A 20,653-nucleotide genomic window follows, 5' to 3' on the forward strand; every position below is an offset into this window, starting at 1 on the left:
TCTATTAGTTTAGTAATCCTGTCCAAAAGAAAAAGTAGAAAATGAGGCTAACCTCAGTATGACCTGTATTTAATGACAGCCACAACCCTAATACAAATCCTTCTAGACTATCACAATAGCCTCCTATTTTCTACTCTCCTCTTTTAATTCATCCTTCACACAGCTGCCAAACTTATCCTTCTTATATATTGATCTGGTCATGTCATCCCTCTGCTCAAAACTCTTCCAGAAAAAGTTCCCATTTCTTTGCCTGACATTCATGCCCTTCTATAACCTAAGGTCACCCTGCTACATTCTTATCTCACTGTTCTCCTTTACATACTCTCTAAGGCCATGACTAACTGGGCACTTGCCATACACTGAACACTTCCTCATTTTGGCACATCTGTTCATGCCACTCTCTAGCCTTGAAATGCTCTCCTCTTCCTCTCCACTTATAGAGTTGATAACCATCCTCTGAAGCCCAATTCATCTTTCACTTACTCCATAATGTCTTCTTTGATTTCTCTAGTAGGCGAGGATCTTTACCTATTTAGACTTCAATTAGCAATTTGCTTGAACCTCTGTTTTGTAATCATATATTATTTTGTATTATATCTCTGACCTCCTATGACCTATAGGATTAAATATAAAAACTTCTATTTGGCTCTTCATAATCTGGCCTCTTCTTGCCTTTATAATATCCTTATACCTTACTCCATTCCTCATACTCTGAAATCCAGCAACACTGGCCTTGTTGCTCCTTGCTCAAGACACCCCATCTCCCTACTCTGAGTGTTTCACTGGCTCTCCCTCATGCCTGGAACTCTCTTCCTCTTCATCTCTACCTTCTAGTTTCCCTGGCTTCCTTTAGGTCTTAGCTAAAGTCCCACCTCCTGCAAGAAGCCTTTCCCATCCTTTTGCTCCTTAATTATAGTGCCCCAACCTGAGACAATCCACAATTTATCCTGCATTCATCTCATTCTGTACATAGTTTTGCATGTTATCTCCCCCATTAGACTGTGAGCTTACTTAAGAGCATGGACTATTTTGGGTTTTTTCTAACCTTTCTTTGTATACCTAGAGTTTATCACAGTGCTTGTAGATGCTTAATAAATACTGGTTGACTGACAGACTCTGTTATATTCTTCCTGTCCCATATTCTCCTGCTACACTATAAGCTCTAAGAGGGAAGGTGATGACTCTAGATTTAGTTTCTCATTCCATACCTAGCATAGGAATAGTCATGTCATAACTGTTTTGTTGTTGTTACTAGTGTTGCTGAGTCCTGGGAAAGCCCTTAGCTGGCCTGAACTGGAAATAACAAAGATAAAGTCATAGATTAACGTGGAGAGAATGTAAATGGCTATACTAATCCTTGGGTAAGATTAGGTAAAAGTAAAGCAACAGGGGCAGCTAGGTGGAGCAGTGGATAAAGCACCAGCCCTGGATTCAGGAGTACCTGAGTTCAAATCTGGCCTCAGACACTTGACAGTTACTAGCTGTGTGACCCTGGGCAAGTCACTTAACCCCCATTGCCCCACAAAAAAAAAAAAGTAAAGCAACAGTAAGAATAAGGAAGGAAGGAAGGAGGAAGGAAGGAAGGAAAGATAGAAGGAAAGAATGAAGGAGGAAGGAACGAAGGAACAAAGGAAGGAATGAAGGAACAAAGGAAGGAACGAAGGAATGAAGGAGGATCTTTCATCCACTCATTCATTCATTCATTTCTTATTTAAGTATCCACTATGTGCAAAGCACCATGCTAGGTGCTGAGGGAGACACAGATAATTAATCATGAAGTTTATAATTTTTACAAAATTATGCTTTATGGAGAAATCCTATACTAATTAGCCCATTGTTAATGTATCCCCTCTTTCCAAAGGAAAGTCTAAGAAGGAACGCTGGCTATAATTCATGGAATTCATTATTTTCACTTCTACACAATTATAAGGCAATTTGCATAGGGACATGGTTACCCCAGGACCACAAGGAATGCAGGGCACTGCAGGGAAAAGAACACTGGAATGGCAATCATAAGTCTTGGGTTTTAGTCCTAGCTGTCACACTCCAACTAGCCCCGACCTGTGCCATGTGACAGGTTATTTACCCTCCTTAGGTTTCAATTTCTTTGCCTGCAAAAGAAGGAATCTGGATGCAGTGGAATCTGAGGTTCCTGTCAGCTCTAGAATTCTGTAGTTCTAACCTAACTGTTGTTCACTTCACGATGTTAGTTTCTTAATGGCATATGTGTACTGGTCCAGCAGTGTTTCAGGCAGACGCCATTAGAACAGGACTTTTCAATAACAGTGAGGGTAAATTAAGAAGAACCTGGAATATTTAAGGAAGACACAGCCTATTGAGAGAATGTGTTTTTCTCTCAATGTACTCTTTCACTGGCCCATTTCTAAATGCCTTTTCTCTTTTGCTGAATTAGCCCAGAAAACAGGCCACATCCAAACCCCATTGCAAGTAAATATGTTGACACTCAGCTCCAAGATTTTGCCAAGAGGGTGCGTCAAAGGACAGCCCACTATAAGAAAAAGTTGGAAGAAGGTGATTGGTCTTCCCCTGAAGCCAGTCCCAAAACTGGTAAGTATTTTTCATCAAAGGACAATGGCAATGAAAAGCTGGGACCGGATGTAGAAATGTTTTAGAGACAGGCTATAATTAGAATCTGTGATCCCTAAGAGTAGAAATCATTCTCTCTAAATATTCTCCACCCTTTCCACCCACCTCCACCCTCAGTTCTTGGCATGGTGCTACACATGTCATATGCCCTCAATAAATATTTGTAGAGTTGAATTCTTATAATAACAAACAATACATGCTCAATTCAGTCCTAGTCAATGAATACTGATTACACTAAGACAAAAATAAAAGTCCCTTACCTCAGGAGATTCTATTCCACTGGGGGGAAGAGGGTAGAAATACAAGTAAAGACAAAGGATATGCAAAATAATATGAATTATTTCAAAACAGAGATAGTGCTAATAACCAAAGAATCAGGAAATGCCCTTGCACTGTTCCTTGAAGGAAGCTAAAGATTCTACACTATCTCAGTGAGGAGGAAGCCATTCCCAATAAGTGTAAACACTCAATTTCAAAGGTAAAGAGGGAGATGGTAGAAGGTAGAATGTCATATACAGTTAACAGAACAGTTTGACTGGAACAAATTGTGAAGAGGTGTGAACAACTCTGAGTGATTAAGTCATTTTGACTACTATAAATACACAAATTAACTACAAAGGGCACATTGAAGGAAGATGCTATCTACATCCAAAGGAAGAACTAATAAATAGAAGTATAATTAGAATGATTTTACATACAGATACATATTTCTATCTAATGGAAACTATCCAGGGGTGGGGGTGGGGGAGAGAAGGAAAAAAAGGAAAAAAAGAAAATTTACATGATGAATTTATTATATATTTAAAAGAAATAGGAGCAGCTAGGTGGCACAGTAGATAGAGCACAGGCCCTGGAGTCAAGAGGACCTGAATTCAAATTTGACCTCAGACGCTTGACACTTACTAGCTGTGTGATCCTGGGCAAGTCACTTAACACCAATTGCCTCACCAAAAAAAAAAAAAAAAAAGGAATAGCAACTTGTACATAATAGTTTTGAACTTTCATGTCCAATCATCTTTTTATTATACTATTTTATGGAAGTGATTGTTTTATTCTATATATTAAAACTTAAACAGATAAAAAATTGTCATATATGTGTCTCTGTATATTATATCTATGTTTGATATATGTATAAAATATAATTATCTATCAAAAATAAAATAATTATTTTTTTAAAAAAGAATGCTAGGGGCAGCTAGGTGGCACAGTGGATAGAGCACCAGCCCTGGAGTCAGAAGTACCTGAGTTCAAATCCGGCCTCAGACACTTAACACTTACTAGCTGTGTGACCCTGGGCAAGTCACTTAACCCCAATTGCCTGACTAAAAAAAAAAAAAAGAGTAAAAAAAGAATGCTAAGAAGGTAGGTGGAACCCACATAGTAAAAGACTTTGAATGCCCTAATGAGAAGTTTGTATTTTACCTTGGAGCCAATAGGGAGCTATTGAAGATTGGTGATGGAGGGTAAGCGGTTATCACAGCTAGATCTGTGCTTTAAGAATAGTAATTTGGCAGCTATGGGAAGGGTAGATTGGCAAGAGGAAAGATTAATCATATCTCAGCCTTAAGAAAGGTTTTTCTTCTTTCATGGCACATTAAGCTGCACCTGAAGTTCCTCCTCCCCAAGCAGTAGATGTTGAAGCTGAGGGAGAAGAGGAGCACTACTGCAACATGCTGTGTTGCAAATTCAGGAAGGTTCCATTGAAAGAGTCCCTGAAGAAGATGAAACTGCCAACCAGTATAGATTCACAAACAGGTAAATCGGGCCACTATCCTCACTGAAGGCTGACTGTCAGGAAGTAATCACTTAGCAAACATTTATTAGATGCCAGGCACTACATTAGGCACTGAGGTCCCAAAGAGAAAAATGAAACAGTCTTTGCTCTTACAGAGCTTGCATTCTATCATTAGACTGTGAGCAGCTCCTCAAGGACAAGGGCTGTCATTTGTCTTTCTTTGTACCTCTAGTCTTAGATGGTTAATAAATGCTTATGGACTATGAAGGGTAATAATTCATGCACATATACATATATTTGGTATATATGCAAAGGGATATACAATGTAATTGGGTGGTGGTGGGGAAGGTAATAAAAATAGAGGGAAGGGGGGAATTAGGAAATTCCTCATTAAGAGGCGAAGATACAGCATGATTCCTTGAGGACTTTTTGTTTTTGACCTGCCCTAATACAAGAGTTTATCCTTCTCTAGGAAGCAACATTTAAATTTCATATAGAGTAAAGGATTGTTTATCCTACTCATAGACCCATGAGAGAACGTGTACTGTACTCATAATGGCTTGCAAGTAGTAATCTAGGTGCAGTCACCTTAATTGCTTCAAATAGAAAACTCACCTACTTTCCTCATCTATCAAATGAAAGGACTGGACTAAATGACTGATAAACAATCTTTCAGCTTTAAATCTAGGATCCTATGATCTCATTATAGGGGCAACATGGTATAAAGGATACAGAATTAGCCTTGGAGTCAAAAAGATCTGGATTCAAGTTCTGACTCTGACTTAGTAGCTGAGTGACTGTCACTTAAGTGACTTTCTAGTCACTTAACTACATAATACACCCAATCAACTCTCTTAAGACTATAGTTGGGGGCAGCTAGGTGGCACAGTGGATAAAGCACCAGCCCTGGATTCAGGAGTACCTGACTTCAAATCTGGCCTCTGACACTTGACACTTACTAGCTGTGTGACCCTGGAAAAGTCATTTAACCCTCATTGCCCTACAAAAAAAAAAGACTATAGTTAAGGGTGTAGTGAGTTACTATATAGGAATTCCCCCAACTAAATAAATCACTAGTTAAGACTTCTCTCTCTCTCTCCAAAAAAAAGAAAGGAAGAAGGAAGGAAGGGAAAAAGAAAGAAAGAAAGAAAGAAAGAAAGAAAGAAAGAAAGAAAGAAAGAAAGAAAGAAAGAAAGAAAGAAAGAAAGAAAGAAAGAAAGAAAGAAAGAAAGAAAGAAGGAAGGAAGGAAGGAAGGAAGGAAGGAAGGAAGGAAGGAAGGAAGGAAGGAAGGAAGGAAGGAAGGAAGGAAGGAAGGAAGGAAGGAAGGAAGGAAGGAAGGAAGGAAAGAAAGAAAGAAAGAAAGAAAGAAAGAAAGAAAGAAAGAAAGAAAAAGAAAGAGTACATTAAGAGTACATTCTAGGGGCAGCACTGGCCCTAGATTCAGGAGTACCTGAGTTCAAATCCGGCCTCAGACACTTAACACTTACTAGCTGTGTGACCCTGGGCAAGTCACTTAACCCCAATTGCCTCACCAAAAAAAAGAGTACATTCTAAGAAATGGAGAGTAGTAAGTGCAAAGGTATGGAGCTGGGAGATTTGATAAGATGTTTGAAGAGTAGCAAGAACAACAGCATGTTGACAGTAGTCAACAGTTGGACAGTAGAGTATAGGAAGGGGAGTTCTATATAATAAGATTGAAAATGTAGGCTGGGGTCAGGTTGTGAAGGATTGTAAAAGGCAAATGGAGGATTTGATGCCAGAGGCTATAAGAAGCTTTTAGTGCTTAATGAGTAGGTGAGTGTCATGGATACACCTGCACTTTAGGAAAATCACTTTGGCAGCTATGTGGAAGATGTGGAAAGGGGAGACCAATCAGCAATGGTCTAGGTGACACATGATGAGGGCCTGCAATAGAGCAGGAGCCTTGTGAATAGAGAAAAGAAAAATAATATAAAAGATGTGCAGAGGCTACAATGACAAGATCTGGCAACTATGTGACATAAGGAAGAGTGAGGAGTCTAGGATAATACTGAGGTTGTAAGTCTAGGTAAAAAAGAAAGAGAGAGAGAGAGAAAGAGAAAAATTTAGAAAAGCCCTCTTAAAGATTATTTATTCTAGTCTCCTCATATGACAGCTAAGGAAATTGGGAACTAGAGACAGAAATTGACCTACAGAAAGTCACACAGGAACCAGAGACAGAAAGTGAGTACCAAGACTTAAATCTCAAATCTTTTGGCAACAAAACTAATGTTCTTTCACCTATATTTTGCTGCTTCTTTAGCATTAACAGTGGTTTCTTAAAAATAAACCACTTTGTTTTTCCTTCTTTAAACAGATAAGGTAAGGTCAATGAACTGAAGAGATATAGGAAGTGTTAATGGACTTCTTTTTCCCCAGTATTGGTCTCCCCTTCAGATAGTCCATACCCTTGTCTGCACAGAGCTGTCTTACAGTCTAATGACCAAACAAGGAAATGGATGCAGTTATATCAATTAGTGGCTTCTCCACGATCCACCACTGGATTTTCCTTGGTCTTGCCATGGTAGATAGTATGGTCACTTCTGAAGAGGTGGTAGGAAATAGAAGGGATGCGCTCCCACATTTGAAGGGAAAATAAGGCCATTTTGTGAAGTCTTAAAAAAAAAGATCTAAATATTGTATATACATGTGCATATACATCTTTATAGAATGTTTATATTACATTATATATTATGTATACATAAGAATACATACATATATGAAGAATTGAGCTAAAAAGCTAATTTATATTTATAATATCAATTGCCTTGTATTTCTGGGGTGAAAATCTCCTATTCCAACCCCTCCCCAAAGATAATAATAAGAATGTTTATTGTATGCCAATTGTATTATTCATTTTGGTTTTTTTTTCCCTAGATGCCTCCTATGTCTTGTGGCTCTTGTTAGTCACTATTGCTTATAACTGGAACTGCTGGTTTATTCCAATGCGCCTAGCTTTTCCCTATCAAACACCAAACAACATGAGATACTGGCTTATAACTGACATCATCTGTGATATCATATACCTAAGTGACATGCTGATAATCCAGCCCAGACTGGAATTTTTAAGAGGAGGAGAAAAAATAGTAAGTAGAAAATGGTAGGACAATTCCCACAGATTGGGCTGACGCGTTGACAAACTATAGCCTAAGGTCCAGATTTGGCCCTGCCTATTTGTGTATGCCTGTACAAATAAAACTTTATTTAAAATGCAAAACCTGTTTTCTTTGCTCACTATACAAAAACAGGCTGCTTTCAAGATTTGATCCATGGGAAGAATTTGGCCCCATGGCTGTAGTTTTCCCATCCCTGTCTTAGATCATGAAAGAATCTATTTTTATCATAAATCTTACTTGATTATGTGAGCATTCTATTTGTATGTGAGGTATTTGCCAAAAGCTAAAAAGCACCTGTTAAGGTCAATCTAGTCTCTCTGAACCCAATACCATGTAACAGAATTTTCATATTAAGTGGAGAGGGGCAATCTTATAATTGAAATCTTATAATTTTAGGGCCATATTTACTCAACAATAGGCAATGTGGCATAACAAGTCAACACTGAGGTAGAATCTATCCAATGCATTTCTCCTGCTGGCTCCAGAGCATTAGTTAACTAGCCAAAGATATCCCCAGAGCTCAGTGACAGCTTGAAGAATGATGATGAGAGTGTACAAATAAGGAATAAACAAAAACAAACAAAAAAGAATGCTAATTTCAACCTCCATTAGATACACAGGGGGGGGGGGGGAATCAATGTTTGACAAATGGAAAATGACAAAATCAGTAAGGAAAGGCTTTTATTTTCAATTTTCTAAGAGGCCTTTGCACACAATGGAAAGTTAGAGCCAAGAAAAATAACCTATAAAAACACACTCTGCAGGATCTATTTAAAATGCATTATCATGGGTGACTAATACATGGTAGAAACTACTTTGTGTCACAAGAAGCGTAATGCCTTTCTTTCATTTAAAATAGTTTAAAGGAGAACAAGATCATAGGGGTTAGAAATGGACTGAATTTCATAAGTCACATATTTCAATTCACTTCTATTACAAGAGGAAGAAACTGAGACCCTAAAATGGGAGTTCTTAATCTGAAGTCTATGAACTTAAAAAAAATTCATAAAGTATCATTGGTTTCCTTTGTAATCCCATGTGTTTTCTTTTATTCATTTAAAAACATCTGAAAAGAAGTTCCTAGGCTTCACCAGGCTTTGTGTGGAACAAAAGGGTGTACAACACAAAAAGGGTTAAGAATATTTGTCCTGAGTGGTTAAATAACTTGTCCAAGGTCACACAAGCATTAAGTTACAAAGCTTGGATTCTGTGCTTGACTACTAGAAATATTGTTAGTATTATGGTAATACCATTTAGAGCTTGGGCACAACCTAAACTTCTATCATCATTTAGAGACCCATATAGTCCTTAGGTGCAGGGTTACATGCTACCAAACTGGCCAGGTGTACAAGAGGCAAGATTTTGCAAAACTTTTCTCCTTCTTGAAGTCAAAGAAAATTACTAACAATAAAATAATAATAGCTAACATTTATATAGAGTTTATTATGTGCAAAGCACTGTGCCAAGCCCTTTAATAGTCATTTCATTTCATCCTCACAACGACGCTGGGAAGTAGGTGCTATTGTTATCTTCATTTTAACAGATGAAGAAATTGAGGCAAACAGATTAAAGTGACTTAGTCCAAAACAACACTTTTAAAGAGTCTTTGATTTAATGATCTACTTTCAAGACAACAGAAGCAGGGTTGGAATTAGTTTGGATGTAGATATTTGAACTAGATTATTCCCAGGTAAGGTACATAAAATACTCAGTGCTGGGTTAGTCCCTGTCAAAATTAGTGCTACCAGGGGAAACAATTCCCTAACACCTTGATGGTGGTGACAATAGTTTAGGGGAGTTTTCCTTTCCTTTCCTAATCTGGAAAATGGGGATGATAATACTTAGGTTACCTACATTATAGGGTAATATGAAGATTAAATGAGGTAATACATGTTACATGCTTTTAAAAACACAAAATATTATACAATTATGGGTTATATATGAATATGAGCTATTATTGTTGGATCTAGGGTCCACTTTATTTAGATTGCTACACAAGTACTAAACTTGATCTATTATTATCTTTCCAGCTATTAGTATTGTTTATTTATTTGAAGGAAAGGGAGGGAATTGGGCAGGATCTGTGATTTCATTGGCCTCCCAGTGAGAAAACACCCTCTGCTAATGCAGACTGGCAACTGCTCCACATTTTATCTTCTTAGAGAAGTGGGGCATTGAAAGGTTAAATGACTTGCCAGGGGTTACACAGCCAATAATTGCAATTTCTATTGTTCTTAACAATTTACAAGGGCTTTTTTACAACTTTCTCCTGAGGTAGATATTGCTTCCATTTTAAGGATAAAACAACAACAACAACTAAGGACCAAAAAAGTTAAAGTGATTTGGATAGGTTTATATAGTCAGTAAATAGTGACACCAAATGATGTTCTAAAGAAAATAACCATTTTTGCCAGTTTACTTTCATAACTTTGTCAGTTCACACTCATAACAATACTGAATTTTAGTCTCAAATAGTATATAACATACAATTTCACAAGGGATGTTTTCGACTGAATTTAACCCATATATCCAATCTTATGGTCACAGACAACAGTGTGAATCAAAGTCAAGGAAACAATTTGCTGAATATGCTGTTATTGACCCCAGAGAGTGAGCTCTTTGTTTTAACTTCTCCACTCAGCACTTCCCATGTGTCTGTTCATAATAACTTTCCACAGGGATAAATGATTTTTTTTTATTTGGCACACTACTGAAGGGTACAAAGATACACTTTAAGTCTGATTTGTGATTCAGTCAGAAGTATGACTTTTTGACAAATTTCAATTAAATTTGGAGATTGGATAAAGGCTATGTAGCTAAATGTCCTAAAGAAAAAACAATGGTGTCTGCTACCTTAAAATGGGTGTAATGTAATGTTCCTAACATTTTTATGATGTAAAATTAGTCTATTTACTTTCAAAAGTACTTTAAAATCTATACCTTTATGTTTGTGTTTATATAAACACATATAGATATGTTTAGATATATATGATCATATAATAATATTATAAAATAATAACTAATAAATTCCCCAAAGTAGAAATGGTTTATGCCATTAGCAATTAGTTTTCCATTTGTGATCCAGTTTACCAGATTCACTGATAACTGTCTACATTTTTGTACAACATTGAGTTCAATTCAACAAATATTAAACACCTATATAGAAAATACTTTTCTAGGACCTGTAGATACAAAGACAAAAAGTATACAAAGTACTCTTCCCAATTATTTTAAATTAAGCAAGGCACTAGAAACCACCAGCAGATTTTCATCTATGATTTCTAAATCAAATTACAAATCTGATACGTCTACCTTTAGATTAATAGGAGTCAGTAGACCTGGGTTCAGACCTTAGCTATGACATTTATTAGCTGTGTGACTTTGGGCAAGTCCCTTAACCTCTCATCCTCAGTTTCCTCATATGCAAAGTGGAGGTGATAGTTTTGCACTGCCTACCTCATAGGATGGTTGTGAGGATAGAAGGCAGTATGTATTTGAAGGCCTTTGTAACCTACCAGCTGTTTTATAAGTAAATGCAAGTTATCCTTCAAATGATTGAAACTACTCTGGAGATCTGGACCGGGTTAGGAATACATCTACATCATCATCTACATCATACATCATACATCAGCAAAAAGGAGGGCAGAGCTAAAGAGTACTCTTTGCCTTAGCATTTCTTGACTTGTCTGCAGAAGACAGGCTGAAAACCAGCACAGAGAAGACTGTTTATCTTACTACAGCAGAGACACGAACCCGAGAACCTTGGAGAGTCCAGGAAATCATCAGGAGGAGGGATTCTACTCTCTCCTCTTGAAGTTACATTGACTGTTTCAGCCCACTAGGAAAAAATGGGAGTTAGGAAACAGCTCTCACCCAGAAAAAGCCATCCCAAGAAAGCTGAGGACCAAATGGAGCACAATATTAAAATTAATCATTTAAGGCAGTATAGTTTGAAACATGAATTCCTATATTCTTAATATTGCATTTACATGTATATTTTAGATAGAACCAAAGGAGATGAAAGAGTACTACCGGACTTCTGCAAAATTTAAGGTTAGTATCCTGCATAGTCTTTAAAAATCCAGGCAGTCCTTTCATGTTAAGTTTCTTAAAACAAAAGCCCTTCACTCTAAGAATTAATTATACTCTTTTACGAAATGCATCGTGTAATTGTAAATGGATTGGTCATAGATGGACGTAAAATGTTTGCTCCTTACCAATTGCACCATATTTTATTACATGAGTTAATATATACTAAGCAAAGTTACTTTGTGCCTATATTTAAATCTAGAATCAAAAATGAAAGTTCGAAGCATCCATTAGTGCCTACTATGCAGTGTACTTTGTCTAATTCATGGATATAAAAGTCAGATAAATTTAGTTTCTACTCCTAGCTTCTTCATAGAATTTGTTTACCTAACCAGAAGGAAAAAAAAGAAACAGATAATGTAGTTCTTCCCACAATCCCTCAGGAAAAAAAAAAGTTTTAAGTATGTAGTTTCAGTGGAAAGAGTGGTAAATTTGGATTCGGAGAACCTGGGTTCAAATCCCAGCGATATCACTTACTACTTGTGTAAACTTGGTCAAGTGACTTAATTTCCCTGAATTTCAGTGTCCATATCTGTAGGAAGGAGTTAGACTACATGAACTCTGTGATCCTTCCCAGCTCTAGGTCTATGACCCTTTGAAAGCTGGATGTAAGATCCTCATTATCCTCAACCAGTAGTTAACTGACATTGGTTGAAATCCCTTAATTATTTCTTTAGTTTCTATTTCCTAGTCAGCCTCAGTATATCTATTATATCCATCACATCTGTTACCTACCTCATAGGGTTATTGGGAGGATCAAATGAGATTATATTTGTAAAGTGCTTAGCACAGTGTGTGGCACATAGTAGGCACTTAATAAATGCTTGTTTCCTTCCTTCCATCGGAGATGAATATTCTCTATGAATGTCACAAAATTTATTCCCAATGCTTTTTCAATTATTTTAATCTAAATACAAATGAAAGCACTTAGTTTATTTGTTCTACTTAATAAAACATATTCCTATCCAGTGTGAAACATTGGACAGTAATTCGACAAGGAGTAAAAAGTTCAAGTCTGTCTGTGGCCAACTTTTACTTATGGCAACATGTGTAGACACTAATCCTACTTTATCACTGAGTCTACACACATCAATATAAATGGGGAACTAAAACCTGGAGGGGCAGTGGAAAGAACTTTAGACTCAGTCAAGAATTCTGGATTCCTCCATTAGGTCTACAGGATGACCTCAAATAAGTTAATTCATAGTTGAAGATCATAGTCCCTTCATTTGCAAAATGCACCTGAGGCTGTCCCACCATACTTCTCAAAATTCTTATAGGAACAGATAATATCTGTGGAAATGCTATTAAGGGGCAAAATAAGGAGTCTGATTATATTACTCAATTAGTATATCAGTAACTCATGTTAATAAATAACAAATGGTCTGGTTAATTCAGACCAAAAGTTCAATTTTTATTCCAAAGTTGCAGTTCCCCAGATAATTGTCAATCTCCTATTTCATATTTGTGACCTTGAACAAAACCCTTAATTGTTCTGTAACTCAGTTTTACTTTTTCTAAGATGTCTATAAAATATATACATACCCTATAACAAAGTTATATGAGGATTAGTGCTCATATCATTCCTAGTCCAAATCACCTTTCTTGGGCTACCACTCCCCTGTAGGTATTGTCTAACCCTTGCAGAATGTAAGCTTTTTGAGAAGAGATATCTTTATTTTGTATTTGTACACATGGTACTTAGCACAGTGCATGACACACAGTAAGCTCTTGATGAATACTTTTTTCATTTATTCACTGAAAGAGTTGTACAAGACTTTAGAGGTCTCATATAGTTCAATGCCCTTGTTTTATATAGATCAAATTGAGAGCCAAAGAGATTAAATGACTTGCCTAAAGTCACACAGCTAGTTAGTAACAGAGATGGAACTAGATGCTGGTCTCCTGAGTTCCCAGTCCAATGCAATTTTCATTGTACCATGCTGTAATCTCACTTGAAATGAATAAAAAAAAAAACATGAAGTACTTACTAAGTAACAAGCCCTGTGCTAAGTCCCACAGATACAAAGAGCCCCTCTTCTCAAGAAGCTCACAATCTATTTGGGGTAGACAATGCATATAAGAGAAGTCAGCTGTATGGCACATGGTAAAACCTGGAAATCATAAAGGTACAGGGGCCAGGTGGATGGCAAAACCCAGAGGTACTTAGGATACAATAGTAATATGACAGTAGATGACAGTTCTGGGAATCTGGAGGATGTAGAATCAGGACAGATAGTAAGACCCAGAGCACCTAAAGATGCAATGGCAAGGTAGATGATAAAGATGTGGTGAGGGTTCTCTGTTAGAGTTGGTGGATCTAATCTCATCCAAACCATGTGAACATTCATGTCTTTCCCATTGGCTGTGTCGATGTAAACTGAATAGTGGATGGGTAAAGAAAAGGCAAGGGTGGAGGAGGCACCTCTGTGGTAGTCTACTCAGGCACCTCTATGGGGTCAGGAAAGAAAGCAAAGGAAAGACAATGAGGAGAGGGTACTCCCGGTGGAAGGGCTTGCCGCCAGATCACCCCATGGCATCTAGGCCGCAAGAGGCTCAAAAGAGGAGACAAAAGGAAGGTAAGTAGGGAGAGTGTCTCTGATAATAGAGTTGCTAGGGGGAGGTTGAAAGGTCCAAGGTAAGGCATTGCCACCAAGATAGTATACAAGTGTTGTATAATCACTTTACAATTATCCATGGAAGGAGAGAAATAATTAGAGCCAACAGATACTCCAAAAGGCATAATGGAAAGAGCAGTGCTTTGTGATTACAGAAACCTAGCTTTGACTCTTTATTACTAACTAGTTATGGAACTTTGCCCAAGTGACTTAATATCTCTGATTATGTTTCCCCATCTTTAAAACCAGGGTGGTCATAATTTTATAACCTACCCCAAAGGGCTGTTATGATGAATAAGCGATATAATGTACATAACAGGCTTTGAATAACCATAAAGTACCATACAAATAGTGACCAAAACAAAAATCCAAGATGATCCCATAACTATTCAGCAGCTACTCCCTTCAGAACTGCTGAAGACTTACAAGGGAGACTGATTTGAGTTTTATCTCTTCTTCCTTCCTTTTCATGGGCTCTGCTAAATGTGCTACCCAAAGCAGTAAATTATCAATCCAAAGGTAGACAGCGAGAGAATGGAACAAAGGGCCTCCATAATCCACAAGCTACATAATGAGTCAGAATACTGAAGAATTTGGCTGCAACATAAAAATACATTGGAGGCAATGAATGTTCAGTGGTTTCAAATAAAGCCAAGGCTAGGTTTGATTTTCAGGCCAAGAGGCTGCTTCCCAGCAGTATTTCTAAAATACTATTATAATGTATTTAAGCATCAGCAGCTATGCCATAAATTAAATATATGTGATAACTTAAACCTGTTCTGTATAATGGTGGGGAGGATCTCCCACAGGATTCAATAACTAAGAAAGGATAAGGTTCATGGTTGTTAATCCACAATAAATTTAAAGTGGACAGCATTTATGCAATATAATAGAGTTCTCTGTGTGTATGTGTGTGTGTGTGTGTGTGTGTGTGTGTGTGTGTGTGTGTGTGTGTGTGTGTGTGTGTGGTAATAATGTGGCTTTCCAAAAATTCTAAAGAGTGCTCTGGAAAACTTCTTCAAAGAGAGGGCTATAATCAATTCTTGGTCACAGATCATCTTTTCTACACAATAAATGTTGAATCTAGCCATGTTCATAAAGGGATGTAAACACATCATAATTGTCAACTGTATTCTTTCAACAGCTGGATCTCATGTCAATAATACCATTTGATGCACTTTACTTCATTTTTGGTTTTAATCCAATATTTAGAACAAATAGAACACTAAAGGTGAGTTACCAATAATTCATTCTTCTTTCTGAAAGAATGAAAATTTAAGTCACTTAAAGTTAGTCTGTTCAACAGATGTTTACTGGCTTTAAGTGTTTTTAAATTCCCACAGAGTCCATATGTCATCATCATCATCATAGCTAACATTTCTATAGTGCTTACTATGTGCCAGGTACTGCACTAAGTGTTTTACAATTATCATCTCACTAGAGGCTCACAATAACCCTGGGAGGTAAGTGGTATAATTACCCTCATTCTACAGATGAGGAAACTGAAGCAAACAGGGGTTAAGTGACTGGCCCAGGGTCATACAACTAGTAGGTGTCTGAGAATGATTTGAAGGTCTTCCTGACTCCATGCTCTATCCTTTGCAGCACATGGATGGGGTGCTGGATTTGGAACCAGAAAGACCTGGATTGAAGTCCTGCTTCTGACATATACTAGCTGTGACAATGGGCAAGTTACTTAAAAAGGAAGAAAGGAAAGAAGGAAGGAAGGAAGGAAGGAAGGAAGGAAGGAAGGAAGGAAGGAAGGAAGGAAGGAAGGAAGGAAGGAAGGAAGGAAGGAAGGAAGGAAGGAAGGAAGGAAGGAAGGAAGGAAGGAAGGAAGGAAGGAAGGAAGGAAGGAAGGAAGGAAACATTTATTAAGTACCTACTATGTTCCAGGAACTGTGCTAAGTGCCTTACAAATATTATCTCACTTGATACTCACAATAACCCTGGAAGTAGGTGCTATTATGATCATCATTTTACAGTTAAGGAAACTGAGGCAGATAGAAGTTTAGTGATTTGCCAGATTTTAACTAGGGTCTTCCTGACTCCAGGCCTATACTATCCCACTTTGCCACCTAGCTGCCAACTCACTGACTCATTTTTTAAAAATTATTAAATGACCAATGGTTTGATAATTTGCATCAGTTAAAGGAATCTCCACATTTGGAATTTCCCAAATAAATAATATTACAAATCAGACCCAAAAAATAGTGTGCATGGGTATTTATACATGTATTTTCATATATATATATATATATATATATATATATATATATATATACATACACATAGAGATAGATATAAATATAGCTAGCTATAGCTATAGACATAGACATAGAGCAGTGTATAGTAGTAGAATAGAAGGCTGAACTCAAAGGCAAGAAGACCTGAATGTAAGTCCTGTAGATAACACATACCAACTGAACGACCATAAATAAGCAAATTATTGTATAATGTGACCTAAGCAACTTTCTAAGACTGTATCTTGCAGAGAAAGCACAGAGCTGCACAGGTAGAGGAAGTCTCTCACTAAGAGTTCTCACTGAACCCACTTAATCTGTGAGCCAATGACACCGGCCTCCTGGCTGTTCCTCAAACAAGATATTCCACCTCCTGGTTCCAGGCATCTTCTCTGGCTTGTCCCCCATACCTAGAATGTTCTCCTTCCTCATCTTCACTTACTGGTTTCCCTGGCTTCTTTCAAGTCCCAGCTGAAATCCCACCTTCTATATGAAGGTTTTCCTGTCCCCCCCCTTTAATATTTTCCCTCTAAAATAATCCTCAATTTGCCCTAACTCTTGCTTATATACACTTGTTTGAACATTGCCTTTTCCCATTAGACCGGGAGTTCCTTGAGAGGAAGGATTGTTTTTTTTCTTTGAATTCCCAGAACTTAGCAAAGTGCTTGGCATATAGTAGTCATTTAATAAATGTTTATTGACTGATTGACTACATAGATAAAATCACAGGTCCAGTCCAAAAAAAAAGATGTATAGTGTCCTTCAAATGCTCCTCAATTCCCTCATTCCCTCTAGCCTACCACTATAACCAACAACAAAAAGAATAACAGAAATTAAGTACAAATAATGTGTCTTTTGTTGTTTTGGGTTTTGTTGTTTTGTTTTGTTTTGTTTTGCAGGGCAGTGGGGGTTAAGTGACTTGTCCAGGGTCACACAGCTAGTAAGTGTCACGTTTCTGAGGTCAGATTTGAACTCAGGTCCTCCTGAATCCAGGGCCAGTGCTTTATCCACTGTGCCACCTAGCTACCCCAAAATAATGTGTCTTTTAATAATTGAGACAACTGTTGTGTTGTGTATTTTACCATAGGGTTTTCTAGTATATCAGTCTGTACTAATAGTGCCACTTTTGACTTCAGTAATTACCAAACCATAGGTCATTTCAGTGTCCTTACAAGGGTGTCATTTTGATATGCCAATCCATAGGAGAGAGTTTTTATCAAATGTTTGTCTCTGAATTATAAATGAGCAAAGTGATTAAAGTGTCAGCAACAATTTACTGTGAAAAGGACAGGAAAGCAAAAAATTTGGAAGTATGCATCTCAAGTATGGACTTCTTTAAAGGAAATTAAATTAAATTCAACAAATATTTATTAAGTACCTACAATGTTCAAAGCATTGTGGAAAAGTGCTGAGGATATAACACAAAAATTAAAAAGAAATGGCATGGACCCTGGACTCAAAGAGTTTACATTCTACTTTTCAGACTTCATTCTACCAGCCCCACACTACAAATCAATTAAATGTACAGGTCAAGATCAATAACTAGAGAGTTGCAGAACAAGTCACTGTGCTAAATGTTTAGTGGTTTTTGCTTCAAATGAGTTTCTTATTACTCTCCCAAAATGTCTAGTGCTTAATATGACTGTTTTCACAAATGTCTAACACATTTCTAGAAAGATACCATTTCCATGTCAAAATATTTTAAATACTATTTGAGATCTGTCATACTTTTGGTTGTTGTGTTGTGATGGTTTGATTGTTTTTGTCCATTAAGAAATTTTAAAGAAGAAACGAGTTATGTATGTAGATTCCCAATCTGCTAAAAAGCAATTGCATTGGGGGCAGCTAGGTGGTGCAGTGGATAGAGCACCAGCCCTGGATTCAGGAGGACCTGAGTTCAAATCTGACCTCAGAAACATGACACTTACTAGCTGTGTGACCCTGGGCTGGTCACTTAATCCTCACTGCTCTGCCAAAAAAAAAAAAAAAAAGCTATTACATTTTTTCTTTTGATATACATATAGGGGTGTGTGTGTCTGTGTGTCTGTGTGTGTGTATTAGGTACTCCCAGGTTGCAGTTGAGTCCCCTAGGGGCCACAACTACTGTCAGGTTCATAGATTCAATGTCTATTACTGGGCAAATAGCTTTTCTGCAAACCATGGCAATGGGAAAAAGTGAGGAGAGACATCCCTTCCCTCACCGCTTGCCCTCCAGTAGAGGCAAGGTAGCAATCTTAGCTTTTTAAAAGCCATAAGAATGTGGCAAATCTTTTGACAGCCAATGACAAGCTGCCCTTCTAATTCCATCACAGAAAACTTCTTGACACTTCATAAAGAGATAACAATGACCTGGACATATTTTAGCACTTTCTTTAACACATTAACATCTCTCTATTATCTGCCTCTTTAAGTGATTATATCAACTAGACTGGAAAGGAAACCAATTCCTCCATAGACATACAATTTTTCTATTATATAGATACTTGGAATGAAGAGGAAATTGAACTGGATAGACAGGATTATTTGATTCTATAATTTAATGGAAAATGGAATTTGGTATTTGTCTACAGATGTTTGTAAAGTGTCTTCACATCTACAGAATAGAGGTCTGACTAGTTTAGCATACTAACAAGAGGGAGGAAGGAAAGGAAAGGAAAGGAGAGGAGGGGAGAGGGGAAGAGGGGAGGGAGGAAGGAGGGAAGGGAGGGAGGGAGGGAGGGAGGGAGGGAAGGAAGTAAAGAATTTCCAAGAGGAGAAAAAGTGGGGGTTCTTGAGTTTAAACAAATAACTGTATCTCTGGAATGACATTTTAATATCAGATATCATTTACTATTTATTTACATGTTACTAAGTAGGACAATGAACCATTATCCTAATATGCTTTTGGTTGTTTTCTTTTTTAACTTAATAGTATTTTTTTTTACAATTACATGTAAATATAGTTTTCAGCATTCAGATTTTGAGTTCCAAATTTTTCTGCCTCCCTCCCTTCCCTCCCCCCTTCCTAAGACAGCAAGCAATCTGGTATATGTTATACAGTTCAATCATGTTAAACATATTTCTACATTAGTCATATTGTGAATGTTGTTTTTTTCTAAAGAAACACTACCTACAGAAAAGCACATCATAAGAATATGCGTGTATGCATACATATATATTCTATCTCAAACTCCTAAGTCTGATGATTAGCTAGAAAGGATAAAAATGAATTAGGTAAGAATAAAAGTACAATAAATGGTATACTGGGTCAGACCAATAGTCTATCCACCAAAGGTTATTTATGGAAAGTCTTCTATTAATTTAATCTCAAAAGTTCAGGAATATGCCATAAGAAAGGTAGCATGTGGTGTAGTAAATTATTTTGGACCAAGAGTCAAGAAGACCTGGGTACAAATTCTACCTCTTAAAAATTGTGTGATAATAGCAAGCCATGTCAACTTCTCTGGTTTTTTCATCTGTAACATAAAGCAATAATACTGTAACGATTGGAATGACGCCACCTGCTGGAGACTTACTGTAGAAAAGCTCCACCATGAGGTGAAGGTCTCTGAGGGCAAGACCATGCATCTTTTCTTTGGCATCAGGAAGTGACGTTTGCTTGTGGGAGGAAGAAGGGAGAGGCTGGCGCTCTGACTCGCCCTCTTTCCTGAGGACTCCGGTGGAAAAGGGAGCTAGAAATGCACTCTCCCTTTAATAGATAGATGAATGTAGGCCTTTCTCTCTCTCTTTACCAAATTCTTATTCTCCTTAATAAATGCTTAAAAGTCTAACTCTTGCTAAAGCTTATAATTTATTGGCAACCACTCATTAGATATTTTAGACAGACTAGCTAGAATTTTAGTCTTAACAATACCTATAGGGGCAGCTAGGTGGCGCAGTGGATAAAGCACCAGCCCTGGATTCAGGAGTACCTGAGTTCAAATCCAGCCTCAGACACTTGACACTTACTAGCTGTGTGACCCTGGGCAAGTCACTTAACCCCCCCATTGCCCCACAAAAAAAAAAAGAGAGAGAACAATACCTATACCATTTATCTTACAAAGTTCTTGTGTAAGGATCAAATGAGTTGATATCCATAAAGTACTAAATAAATATCAATTATTATTATTAAAATAAATTAGTCAAAGATCCTTCATTCATTAATTTATGCAAATAGTTCTCAAGTCTATTGTTTTGAGTCCACCACCAACTACCTATTGGACATTTCCAGTATGTCTTCCTGAAAG

The 20,653-nt window shown here is 37.3% G+C and overlaps 1 protein-coding gene across 1 annotated transcript in view; it reads left to right on the top strand.

Moving 5' to 3' along the window:
• CNGB3 (cyclic nucleotide gated channel subunit beta 3) overlaps window positions 1–20,653 on the top strand; it is a 181,027-nt gene that overhangs the window by 95,425 nt on the left and 64,949 nt on the right. The window contains exons 4-8 of the mRNA XM_043976245.1: window positions 2,414–2,568; window positions 4,207–4,362; window positions 7,239–7,447; window positions 11,480–11,530; window positions 15,329–15,415. Of these exons, the coding sequence (XP_043832180.1) occupies window positions 2,414–2,568; window positions 4,207–4,362; window positions 7,239–7,447; window positions 11,480–11,530; window positions 15,329–15,415 (658 nt within the window). The remainder of the gene's footprint in view (window positions 1–2,413; window positions 2,569–4,206; window positions 4,363–7,238; window positions 7,448–11,479; window positions 11,531–15,328; window positions 15,416–20,653) is intronic.

Source organism: Dromiciops gliroides, chromosome 1 (genome assembly GCF_019393635.1).
Source record: "Dromiciops gliroides isolate mDroGli1 chromosome 1, mDroGli1.pri, whole genome shotgun sequence".
Classification (NCBI taxonomy): Eukaryota; Metazoa; Chordata; class Mammalia; order Microbiotheria; family Microbiotheriidae; genus Dromiciops; species Dromiciops gliroides.